General features: G+C 50.8%; 1 protein-coding gene across 1 annotated transcript; it reads left to right on the top strand.

The window, feature by feature from the left end:
- Nucleotides 1–1,500: 1,500 nt before the first annotated feature.
- On the top strand, nt 1,501–7,046 carry LOC131091664 (putative olfactory receptor 2I1; the record flags this gene model as incomplete). Its single annotated transcript, XM_058037850.1, has 4 exons — nt 1,501–1,620; nt 5,753–5,806; nt 6,245–6,322; nt 7,032–7,046. Coding segments are annotated over exons 1-4 (267 nt in total), but the record flags the coding sequence as incomplete, so codon positions are not given.
- Nucleotides 7,047–12,548: the final 5,502 nt, after the last annotated feature.

Genomic DNA, 12,548 nt, shown 5'->3' with positions numbered 1-12,548 from the left:
GCAAATTCTCACAGCCTGTTTCTGTAAACAACAAAGTTCTCAGGCACATTTTTATAAACAGCAGGGTTCTCAGGCTGTTTTTCTCTGTCCTTGGCTGTTTTGGGAAAGTAAAAGTGACAGACAGGGATGCCTTGAGAACCATTCATATCAGGGTGAGAAAGCAAATCTTGGTTTCAATAACAAACTACAGGTATTGAAAACAAAAGGAGGGATTAGTGTTTAATCTGTAGCCTATGATGAGCTCGGGTTTTGCAATATGTATGAGCTTAATTAACACTGTTATAAAATGTGCCTGGTGGATCAATAAATTGGAGTTCGATGCTGATCAGAGGATGGGTCGTCTCCCTTCGCTTTCTACAAATGGTGACACCCGATCGTGATACGGCAATGCACAACGAAGGAGCGAAGAAACGGGTCAGGCCCTAGCAGTGGGACGGCAGTAAACGCGACAAAAGGGATAAAAAAGAAGCTGATATGCGTCATGCCTTGAGTGTCATACAGGCGAGCCGGACTGATACGTGCTGCACAGGCCATGAAGAGGCTGCAATCAGCGCTGACGATTTTAGGTATGGAAAGGCAAGCAGCATATTATTGGAATATGAATCCCAATATTACCAGTTAGATTGTGCCTGGGCCAGTCTGACCCTTGCTGCTGGGCCAAAGGCAGCAACCGTGGTGTATCACCCCAGAGATACCTTGGCTTTCTGGAGATTGCAGCTGGGCACTGAACAAGTCCAGGCTTGTTAGGAACTCCGTTTACCTCAGGAGAAAGATTTCAGGCGATGGTGAAGAGAAAAAGGAGAGGATTCTGCTGGAGGGTTTAATGTCCAGAGGTTTATTCCATGGTTACAGAGGTCTGAACGTGAGCAACTGCTCCAACAGAATCCCCGCCGCATGGTCTGATTCACCATTTAAGCTCAGGGACAGGGGGAGGGGAGGTACAGGTGAGCCACCAACCAGGTAAGAGGGGCAGGGTCTCAGGGGAAGATGACACCCAGACAGGCCAATGACCTCTGGGCATAGGGGCATCCTTTGAACTTGACCAACCACACGACGCCTTGCTGGAATGTTAAGCCTGATTGACAGGACTCACTCAGCATGGGGGCAAGGGGGAAGGGAGAGAGGTATAGGCACACCTGGGGAAGTGACCTGGAAGTCTAAAATGGGACATTACAGCACACCACAACAGCATATTTACAAAAAAGGCAGGTTAAGGGGGTAGATTTGCAAAAGGATTTACAAGGACTTTGGACTTACGGCTATGCTAGGGGAGTTTTTATTAACCCCCATACGGTTTACGAGTTAACGGAGTGGCGTGAATTCGGTGATTTATTATGGGAGGCTACTTTAGAGAGTGATAAAACTGCCAAGAAGTTAAGTAAGCTTTGGCGGGTAGTGCACAATAGACTGCTTCAGCATGTCTCTGAGTGCAAGGCAGCAGCCGCAGCTCGGGGTGTCTGCGGGGCTGTGCCGCTCCGAACTCGGTGTGGGCGCTGCGCCATGGAGAGCAGCCGCGGCGAGCGACCGCCTGAAATGCTGCGCTGCAGCGGCGGGAGCCGAGCCGCCGTGGGGGGAGCGACCCACGCCGCTGTGGGGGGAGCCACGGGTGCAGTGCACACAGTGAGTCAGCCTGCCGGCGAGTTTCGCAAAACAAAGAGCCCAGTGCGGGGATGTTCGCCCACTCCGACACAGCTGCAGGACCGGAGCGCTTTTCCAGCGACGGCGTTTCTCCCTCCGTCCCGCGGCTGGCAAAAATCTTCGGTTTTAGACCTAACAGCCGTAATAAATGTGACTCTTGTCAACAAAAAGAAAGGATCCCTACTGCAATTAAGAGACCAGTGATGGTGAACAAGCGACACCAGAGACTATTGCTGTTGGGACATCTCTCACCTGGGTTGGAGGGACTTTTTGTTCTTCCTAGCAGAGACTGTGAAACAGAAATCAGCAGTGAATGCGTGGGTCAAATTTCGGCCGATTTGGCTCAGCATTCGTTATGCTGTCTTAAAATCACCTGTGTTAACAGAGACTTTAGATATCAGAAGCCCAAATAACTCAGTCGGTAGAACATCAGACTCCAAAATTGTATTTTGAAAAATTTAAAAATGTTAAAGATGTTGGAGTGATTGTATGAGTGAGATGTTATGAGTGTGCTTTTTGGTATAAATGCTGCAGCAAACATGTGACAAAAGTTGTTTTAGTTTAGTATTTTAGAATCAGGCCTGTAAGTAAGTTATAGTAAATGCTATATTCTATTTTTATAGTAAGTTTAATTTGTTATTAAGTAGTTTAAGTTAAATTATCTATAAGGTGTTATTAAGTTTAAGTGAAGTTAGATTCTGTTAAGATTAAATTATATTTGGTTTAAGTTATGTAGAATTTAAAGTCAGTCAAGTTCTGTTAAAGTTAAGTTTGGGTGATGTTGAGTTCTGTTAAGTTTAAATATTTTAAGTGCTTTAAGTTTGGGTGCTGTTGGGTTTGAGTGATGTTAGATGGATTTATGCTAAATGTTTATTTTATGATCTGCATTTGTTGAGACTATTTGTTTTGCCTGGCATCATTGATGTGGACCATATGGTGATGGCATATACCCCTTTTTCTCCCACTTCAAATCAATCCATTTGAGCCAAATGACTAAGGGATTACAGACTGTAAAAGGACAAGAGAGGGGGAAATGGCTTTGAATCCACCGGAGGACTACCTTACTGACTTTGAACTTTTCTGAGAAACCCAAGAAAAGGGTGGACGTGGAATTTCAAGGGCAGAAGGATAATTTTCAAGCTTGTTGGACACTGGGGTTGATTCCAGCATTATTAGCCCTAGCTATTCGCCTCCTCTCTGGGTTCGCATGAATGGCAAAAACTAACAGCCTTCTTTTCTTAGTCCAATTACCACCTACCTTGCAATGCTTGATAAGGGAGGACATTATGGTTCAGTTGGGGGTGGTTTTAACCCTTTGGGGTAAAAACCATTGCTCGGACCGTGGCTGGGGAACCTTATAGAGATACTGAGTGTGCTTTTAAATGCTTTTGCTTGTTTTACTTTGTGCTTTTGATTGTGTTCAAGATATGGTCAGTAGAATAATAGAAAAACCCTAGCAGACTAACCTCCATAAAAATAAAAAGGGGAAATTTGTTGGAGAATTTTGCTCAGAAATGGCTTATAGAGTTTTGTTCAGACATGCCATAATCATATACAGCTGATGGAAAAGTAAAAGGCAGCTGTGAGGAGCAAATTCTCACAGCCTGTTTCTGTAAACAACAAAGTTCTCAGGCACATTTTTATAAACAACAGGGTTCTCAGGCTGTTTTTTCATAACAGGTAAACATTCTGTCCTTGGCTGTTTTGGGAAAGTAAAAGTGACAGACAGGGATGCCTTGAGAACCATTCATATCAGGGTGAGAAAGCAAATCTTGGTTTCAATAACAAACTACAGGTATTGAAAACAAAAGGAGGGATTAGTGTTTAATCTGTAGCCTATGATGAGCTCGGGTTTTGCAATATGTATGAGCTTAATTAACACTGTTATAAAATGTGCCTGGTGGATCAATAAATTGGAGTTTGATGCTGATCAGAGGATGGGTCATCTCCGTTCGCTTTCTACACACCAAGTACCAAAAATAACTGAAGTACCTTGAAGCATTAATGAGCCCCACTAAGTGTTGTTACTGACAAAGCCTCTCCAGGGACTAATTAAAGCAGATAATTGGAGGCCATGATTACACAAACCTCTCAGAGACTCCAAGGCAAAAGCAAAACCAAAAGTCCTTTGAAAAACCTGCAGTCCCTGCAGGGAGCATGAAGGAGCCCCCAGGGCCATTCCTGACCAAGGCTCCCCAGGAACTCCTTCCAGCAGATCCTTGAGGCCACTGGGATGTGGGCTAGGGGGGGATGCTGAAGGCAGGACAAGGGGCTGACAGCGCCCAGCCTGGCTGGGGCTGTGCCAGGAGGCCCCAGGGCCTCAGAACAAGGTGTCTCCTCACACCTCTTGGTGGCACAGACCCTGCTGTGCCCCAGGGCACCAAGATTTGGCTTCTCTTTGTCCCCACCTGTCATCACTGCCTCCAGTTCTCTGCTCTGCCTGGGGCCTGGGGACACTTTCTCAGTCGTGTCCCTCAGTGGTGTCCCTCAGTGGGACCCATTAAAAGTCCAAGAAACTTTGGAGTTGGATTCTGGCTTGGAGTTCTGGAGAGGTTTCTTCAGCTCCCTCTCAGGGACTGATTTTCAAGGCCTCAGCACAAAGCCCCAGAGGGTCATTACAGTCCTTGTGCTGTGTCTGTGCTGCTGAGCTGGGCTGGGCTTCTGGCACAGAGGCAGCTCCTGGTAGCCAAGCAAAGCTTCAAAAGCACATTTCTCTTGATGAGCAGCTCTTCTGCCAGCCCAGCAGGGCTGGGGCACTGCCTGCAGCCACCCCGGGCACAGCACAGAGGCACAGAGAGCTTCAATCAGTCAGGGCTGGGAAGGTGCTGAGAAGTGCCTGGGGCAGAATCACTCCAGCCCTTGGCACAGGAACCTCTGGCTGCAGGACAATGCAGCTGCAGCTCCTGGAGTGATCTCCTAAAGCTGGAACATCCCAATGCCTACAGACCCTGTGAGTACGTTCTCTGATTGTCTCTTGTGCAGAGCAGCCAGGGGTGCCCAGGGCTGTCCTGCAGAGCAGGGATCTGCAGCCCAGGGCGCTGTGCTGGGGCAGGGACTCTGCTGCCTGCCAGGGACAGCTCTCAGCCAGCCCTGGCAGCTGCTCCCAGCACTGGGGGACAAGATCTGGGTGGGAGGAGACAGCTGGTAAGGCTTGGGAGTGTTCTCCTTGTGTGGGGAGGATTCTGCATTGTTCAGGACAGCTCCCAGAATGGCATTTAACTGCAGAACATTTCCAAGTAGATCATACAGGGAGCAGAGCTAGGCAGGGGTTTCATAAATGGGAAAATCCTGGTTTTTTATTCTACTGCTCTGTTTTGCCTGAATGGGAAATTGCATATAGATATTATCTCTCAGTTCAGGTGAAGAATAAATAAAAAAAAAACCTATAGACCTGAATAAACCAGGCAGTGACAAAGATCAGCACAGGGCCCCTCAGAGGGCGGCATCTTTGTTGCTTTTCCAGCCTCTTCAGGGTTGCTCTGATTTTGACATCAGAGCCTGCAGAGCCAGAGCACTGTCCCTGGGCAGTGCCAGAGCTGGGAGGGGTCTGCAGGGCAGAGCTGAGCCCCCAGGGCTGGGCAGGGCTCTTGAAGCACTGGCAGGGCCCAGCCCTGGGCACAGGGAAGCAGCTGCTGGCAGGGACAGTTCCAGGCAGCAGAGGCCTGGGCAGGCAGTGAGGGGAAAGTGCCCTCAAGCTGTGCTGGGATATTTGAGGTCCAAACCCAACTTTTCCATGATTACTCTTCTTACAGATCTCCATGCCAAGACAGCTCAAATGTCCAACAGCAGCTCCACCAGGCACTTCCTCCTGCTGGCATTGGCAGACACGCGGCAGCTGCAGCTTCTGCACTTCTGCCTCTTGCTGGGCATCTCCCTGGCTGCCCTCCTGGGCAACGGCCTCATCATCAGCGCCGTAGCCTGCAGCCACCACCTGCACACGCCCATGTTCTTCTTCCTGCTCAACCTGGCCCTCAGCGACCTGGGCTCCATCTGCACCACTGTCCCCAAAGCCATGCACAATTCCCTCTGGGATACCAGGAACATCTCCTACTCAGGATGTGCTACACAGCTCTTTTTCTTTCTCTTCTTTATTGTAGCAGAGCTTTCCCTTCTGACCATCATGTGCTACGACCGCTACGTGTCCATCTGCAAACCCCTGCACTACGGGACCCTCCAGGGCAGCAGAGCTTGTGCCCACATGGCAGCAGCTGCCTGGGCCAGTGCCTTTCTCAATGCTCTCATGCACACAGCCAATACATTTTCCCTGCTCCTGTGCCATGGCAATGTCCTGGGCCAGTTTTTCTGTGAAATCCCCCAGATCCTCAAGCTCTCCTGCTCCCACTCCAACCTCAGGGAATTTTGCCTCATTGCTGTCAGTGCCTGTTTAGCATTTGGCTGTTTTGTGTTCATTGTTTTCTCGTATGGGCAGATCTTCAGGGCTGTGCTGAGGATCCCCTCTGAGCAGGGATGGCACAAAGCCTTTTCCACCTTCCTCCCTCACCTGGCTGTCGTCTCTCTGTTCATCAGCACAGCAGTGTTTGCCTACCTGAAGCCTCCCTCTATCTCCTTCCCATCCCTGGATCTGGCCCTGTCAGTTCTTTACTCAGTGGTGCCTCCAGCCCTTAACCCCCTCATCTACAGCCTGAGGAACCAGGAGCTCAAGGTTGCAGTGAGGAGATTGATGATTGGATGGTATCAGAAACATTAAACTGCTGGGCAATTTCTACAAATCACTTGTAATAGAAGTTATCTTTGTTAATTCTTGTTTTTTTCATTTTGAAAGTTTTTTTCTGTGTTTTAGTTTCTTCATCTTCTCCACAAAAAAATCTCATTTTTTGTGCCATTTCTCATTTTGCTTCCCTCCACCTCTCCTGTGGCCACAGACTGTCTCAATGAGGGACTGCGCTCTTTGCGGCTTTAAAGGAAATAAAGGATCTCCCAGCAAAGTTTTCTGCAGAGATGCCCTTTTGTTGCCCTCTCTGAAGCTGCAGCAGCAATGTCTGTGTGCAGAGCTGGGGGCAGATCAGGGCTGGCACAGCAGCTGTGCCCAGCAGCAGCAGCACTTGGTGTTGCCAGTGCTGCTGCCATGGCCCTGCCCCGCTGCCCTGGTGGCCCTGGTGTTGCTGTAGGGCCTGAGTGTTCTCGGGGCCGGGCACAGCCCTGGGGGTGGCAGTGCCGGGACTGCAGCAGGGACAGGCCATGGGCACAGCTGGGGCAGCGCTGACGCCTCAGCCCAGGGCCTGGGGGCTCCAGGCTCCTTGCCCAGGCTCTCTCAAGAACATGCACAGGCCAATGCTCAGCACAGAAAAGCCCCGTGAGCAGTCCCAGGCTGGCCATGGGCAGGCTGGGGGCAAACAGCATGGCTGGGGCTCTGCAAGGGCCCTGGGGCAGACGGGAAGGAGCAGCAGAGCAGGGGCTGATCCATCCCCAGTGCGCTGCACAGCCCAGGGCAGCGTCCCAGAGCGTCCTCATGGAGCTGCCAACAACATCCCCCCACTGCAGCCCTGGCCTCTCCCCCAGCTCACACAGGTGCCCCATCCTTGTAGGCACAGACACGGCAGCACTGGCTCAGCAGCCCCTGTTTGCATTGCACAGAGCAGGGGGAGCACCCCCATGCTGTTGGTGTGGGGACATGAACCTGAGGAAGCACAAATGCCATCAGCCCCTGGGGCCAGCAAGGGCTGGGGAACACCAGGGAAAGCACTCAGCTTTGTCCTGGCCTCTGCAGTCAGCCAGAAAGTTTGTTCCCATCAGCTGGGAGTTTCCTGTGCCCCTGCAGACGCTGTTGCTCAGAGCCAGGGCTGCCTGGCAGCCACCCCTAACCTGCCCTGAGCAATTCCTTGGCTTCAGCTTTGCTTTCTTTCCTCTCCCTGCTACAAATTTCTTTCTATTGCCCACCCAAGGGGGCCTAGAATCGGACAGCACTCGAGGTGCTGAGCACAGGGGAAGATTCACTGCCCTGCTCCTGCTGGCCACACTATTCTTGATCCATAGGAATGCCAGGGGTTGGATGAGGGAAATGGTGGAGCGGGGGCAGAGACAAAGTTTGATTGATTGTCAGCCATGAAGAAGTTTGATTTTCCTATCTCTTCAGGCTGCGTTAGAAGGTGCTGGGGTCAATATCAATTGGACATTGCTGATATCAATCCATAAACAGGAAAATAAAGAGGACAAAACAGTTCTCTTTGCATTGTTCTCAATAGTGTATATTCACTTTGAATACACTTCTGAAATTTTATTAGTTAACCACAGTAGAATTGAACATTTAGATTACTCCTTGGGGCTTTTATTCTTCGGGTGTTTTAGAACAAACGTTTATGACCCTTTTATACTGAATTCCATAACTGAATATCTCAAGAAAGAAGAGGTCTCTAGAGTATTAAAATTCATCATCAACCTCCAAGTGGCTGAGGATCCATCCCCATCAGAGCAGCAATTTACAGAAATGGGCACAGCTTTGTGGCTGCCCCAGCTCTGGGATGGGCCCTGGGCCTGGAGCAGGAGCAGCTCTTGAGGGCCCCAAGGCCGCGACTCTTGTGCTGCCCTGGGCAGATGGGATGGCAGCAGGGGCTGCAGAGCTCTCAGCACCTCAGCCCGAGGGGACCAGGGCAGCCAGGGAGCCTCCTTTGGCCTTGGCCCAGCACCTTCCCCCATGGCTGGGGCTGAGTCCTGTGGCAGCTGCAGCTGCTGCTGTGCCCTTGCCAGGGGCTGAGGCCGGGGGCCAGTGGCCAGAGCAGCCTGGCCTGAGCAGAGCTGTGGGGCCAGAGATGGCTGGGCTGGGCTGGGGAGAGGCCCTTGGTGCTGCCCAAAGCTCAGGGCAGCTGGCAGAGCTAGCAAGGAGCTGGGCTTGGCTCCAAGAGCTTGGCCCAGAAACCATCAGTGTCCATCTCAGCCTGGCTGAGCATGCAGGGGCAGGACTCAGGCCAGGCCTTGTGGGGCAGGGCCAGCACCTGTGCAAGGCATTGCAAACAGGCAAGTGGCCCAGAGAGGAGGCTGCTCTGTGCCCTTGGTGGCATGGACAGAGCAGGGAGGGGGCCCAGAACATTTGTCAGCACCAGCCTCTGTCCCCATGCATTAGCAGCCCTGGCTGCTGAGCCCAGCTTTGCCCTGGGCTGAGTTTGGCTGTGGCTCAACTCCATTCTCCTGCGCGACTCCGGGCCTGTTCCCAGCCATGGCCAGCCCTGGCCGGCCTCTCTGCTGGCCCAGAGGCTGGCATAGCCCGGGGCAGGGCTGTCTGTGCAGCCCCACAGGTGCCACGGGCTCTGCAGGAGCTGGCAGAGGCTGCCCAGCAGAGAGGCCATGGGGCACAGAGCCCCAAGGCTGCTGTGGGCACCATGGCACAGGGGCCGTTCCCAGCCGCAATGCTCCTGGCCTGGGCTGGGCCTGCACAGGGGCTGGGCCACCATGGCTTGGCCAGCACAGGGCCACAAAGGGGCCATGCAGCCGCTGCCGGGGCTGACAGCAAGGCCAGGCACACACAAGCAATTGCTGAGCATGGCCTGCGCTGGCCAGGCCTGACTGTGCCAAAGGCAGAGCTTAGCTGCCCTTGCGGGCTGCAGGAACAGTCCAGAGCCCAAAGAGCCTCCATGGCTGTGCTGGAGACCAAGGCTGCAGGAGGGAAATGCAGGGCTGCTGCGGGATGGGGAGGGCATTGAGTTCCAGCACACACCTCAGCTCTCTGATGATCCTGGCACCATGCTGGGCCCTGTTTCAGACTGGAGCAGAGCAGATGTTGATGGGACAGGAGCCCTGCGGGGCTGTCAGGGACCTGCAGCTTGCAAGGTGCTCTGCTCTCCCTCAGGTGCCCTCGGAGAGATCCAATCCCAGCTGGGCACCTCAGGGCACAAGTGGCACTGCCTGTTAATGAGCACACAACTGATGTCTGCCTGGAAATGGCCTAGGTGCTAATCCTTGGTAGTTTCATAATATATAAGCAAATCATTATTACCTAAGTCATTTAAGTGCTTTCAAGAAATGACGGAATTTTTCCTGCAGGAACAGGAATTTCTGCATGTACTGGATTCTTCTACTGATGGCAGGAGAAGAATACTGATCTTCCTCTCTACCATTCCCACCAACATTAAGTCTAATATTTCATGACCCTCTTCTTTCAGGTGTTTCCAGCTCTCCTGTTTAAATGGCTGTGTCTCAGGATGTGTCTTCATTTAGACCAGCTGGATCTATGTCCTTCCCCCTCCTCCCAGATTTCCTCTGGTTCAGCTTTTCTCTGGTCATTGCAATGAGTCTCCCATGAGTGGCTTCATGCTTTGACTTCAGGGAGTTTCCAAATCTTTTAGAAGATTTAATAAAACCTTTGTCAGCATTTTACTTTTACTTTTACCTTATATATCACCTCTTCTTAAGTATTTGTCTAAAATTCTTCCTGTATGGCTATCTCTTGTGGATGGTGGACATGTCAGATGTTGCTGGGATGTCACAAGGAGCTCAGTGAAGTGTTTTGATGTTTATTAAATCTAATCATTTCACATTTTTTATGTGTGACGTGAAGACAATCCTTTCTGTGCCTCTGAGTCTCACCAGTTCCTGGTCCCTTAAAGGACACAAACCTGATGAGTTGTGGCTCCCACTCCAGTGGCTGCACTTGGACCTCCCTCCATAGCCAGAGCAGAGCTCCCTTGTCCCACAAAGTCCCTGACAAAGGAGGGATAAAGGAAACAGGACAGGTGTGGAGATCAGGGCAGGGCAGGGCCCGGGAGAAGAATGACTTTTGCATTTGATGGAGCTGTGCCTTCCCTTGGCTTTGTTGGCTGACAAATAAATGAACATCCCTCTGTGTCTCGGGCAGCTCCTTCTCCAAGGAAAGCGGGTGGGAGTTGGAGCCAAGGAGCTGAAAGCTGCAGGTGCAGCCTGGGCTGGAGGGGGCTCAGATTTGCACAAGGCTGCTCTGAGTGCCAGGGCTTGGATGGGGGAAATGGTGGGGTGAGGGTAGGGACAGAGTCTGATTGATTGTCAGCCATGAAGGGTCTTGAATTTCGTATCTCTTCAAACTGCATGAGGAGGTACTTGGATTCAGTGTCAATTGGAGATTGCATATATAATTGAATTAACAGGAAAAAGAAATCTAAACAGGACCTAAAAAATCTTTTCTCACTCTCTTTTTAAATAGTATACATTCAGTTTGAACACACTTCCGAAATCTGTCAAATTAACCACAGATTATTTGGAAACTGAAATCAAATTATTCCCACAGGTTTAGCTTGTTGAGGTGTTCAGGATGTTAATGAGCCCTGGGACACTGAATTCCTGCACTGAAGAGCTGAAGGCTGAACAAGCCTCTGGAGCAGTAAAATTCAGCAGCAGCCTCCAAGCTTTTAGAGTGTGTGGAGGACAACTTTTTGTCACCGCTGGAAATGAGCCCAGCAGGGGAAGGACTATGTTGGAGCTGTTGTTTGGGAATAGAGATGGGCTGAGGGGATATGTGGTGGTTGGAGGCCGCTTGAGGAACAGTGATCATGAAATTATAGAATTCTCAATATTTGGTGAAATCAGGAGAAACATCAATAAGACTTTCATATTGTGCTTCCCGAGGGAAGACTTTGGCCAGTTTAGGAGACTTATTCAGAGAGTTCCTTGGGAAATAGTCTTTAAAAAGAAAGCAGGCCCAGGAAAGGTGGATGTGCTTCAAAACAGAGATCTTGAGGGCACAGGAACCAACTGTCCCTGTGTGTCAAAAGATGAGTCAACAAGGCAAACATCCAGCCTGGATGGGCAATGAGGTTTTGAAGAGACTTAGGAATAAAAAGAGGATGTATCATCTTTGGAAGGAGGGTGAGGTTTCAGAAAATATTTAAGGGGGTTGCTAGGGCACATAAGAAAAAATTTAGGGAGGCCAAAACTGAGTTCAAACTTAATTTGGCAACTTCCGTAAAGGATAATAAAAAATGTTTTTATAAATACATTAACAGCAAAAAGAAGAGTAAGACCAAACTTTGTTCTCTATTGAATGAAGGAGGGAACTTAGTAACTGCAGATGAGGAGAAGGCAGCGGTGCTTAATGCCTTCTTTGTCCAGTCTTTAGTGGGAAGATGGCTCAGGACAGCTGTGCTCCTGGGCTGGTAGATGGGGTCAGGGAGCAGAATGGGCCCCCTGTTATCCAGGAGGAGGCAGTCAGAGAACTGCTGAGCCACTTGGATGTTCATAAATCCATGGAACCAGATGGGATCCACCCCAGGGTGATGAGGGAGCTGGCAGATGAGCTTGCCAAGCTGCTCTCCATCATTTACCAGCAGTCCTGGCTCACTGGTGAGGTTCCAGATGACTGGAAGCTGCCCAATGTGACACCCATTCACAACAGGGGTGGGGAGCAGAATCCTGGTAATTATAGGCCAGTCAGTCTAACCTCAGTACCCAGTAAGGAAATTGAACAGTTTATACTGAGTGCTATCACACAGCACTTACAGGATGGCCGAGGGTATCAGACCCAGCCAGCAGGGGTTTAGGAGGGGAAGGTCGTGTTTGACCAACCTGGTCTCCTTCTATGACCGGGTGACCCTCCTGGTGGATGCAGGAAAGGCTGTGGATGTTGTGTGCCTGGACTCTAGCAAGGCCTTTGGCACTCTGTCCCACTGCACACTCCTGGAAAAGCTGCAGCCCAGGGCTGGGACAGGAGCATTCTGTGCTGGGCCCAGAACTGGCTGGATGGGCCCAGAGAGTGGTGGTGAGCAGTGCTGCATATAGCTGGCAGCCAGGCACCAGGGGTGTCCCCAGGGCTCTGTGCTGGGGCCAGCTCTGTTCAATATTTTTATTGATGACATGGATGAGGGGATTGAGCCCTTCATTTGTAAATCTGCAGATGACACTAAGCTGAGAGTGTGTGTCCGTCTGCTAGAAGATAGGAGGGCTCTGCAGGGAGACCTGGAATGGTTGGATGGATGGGCAGAGTCCAATAA

The sequence above is a fragment of the Melospiza georgiana genome, chromosome 19 (genome assembly GCF_028018845.1).
Source record: "Melospiza georgiana isolate bMelGeo1 chromosome 19, bMelGeo1.pri, whole genome shotgun sequence".
Taxonomy (NCBI): domain Eukaryota; kingdom Metazoa; phylum Chordata; class Aves; order Passeriformes; family Passerellidae; genus Melospiza; species Melospiza georgiana.
The sequence above is the reverse complement of the archived record's forward strand: the minus strand, read 5'-3'. Positions and strand labels throughout refer to the sequence as shown.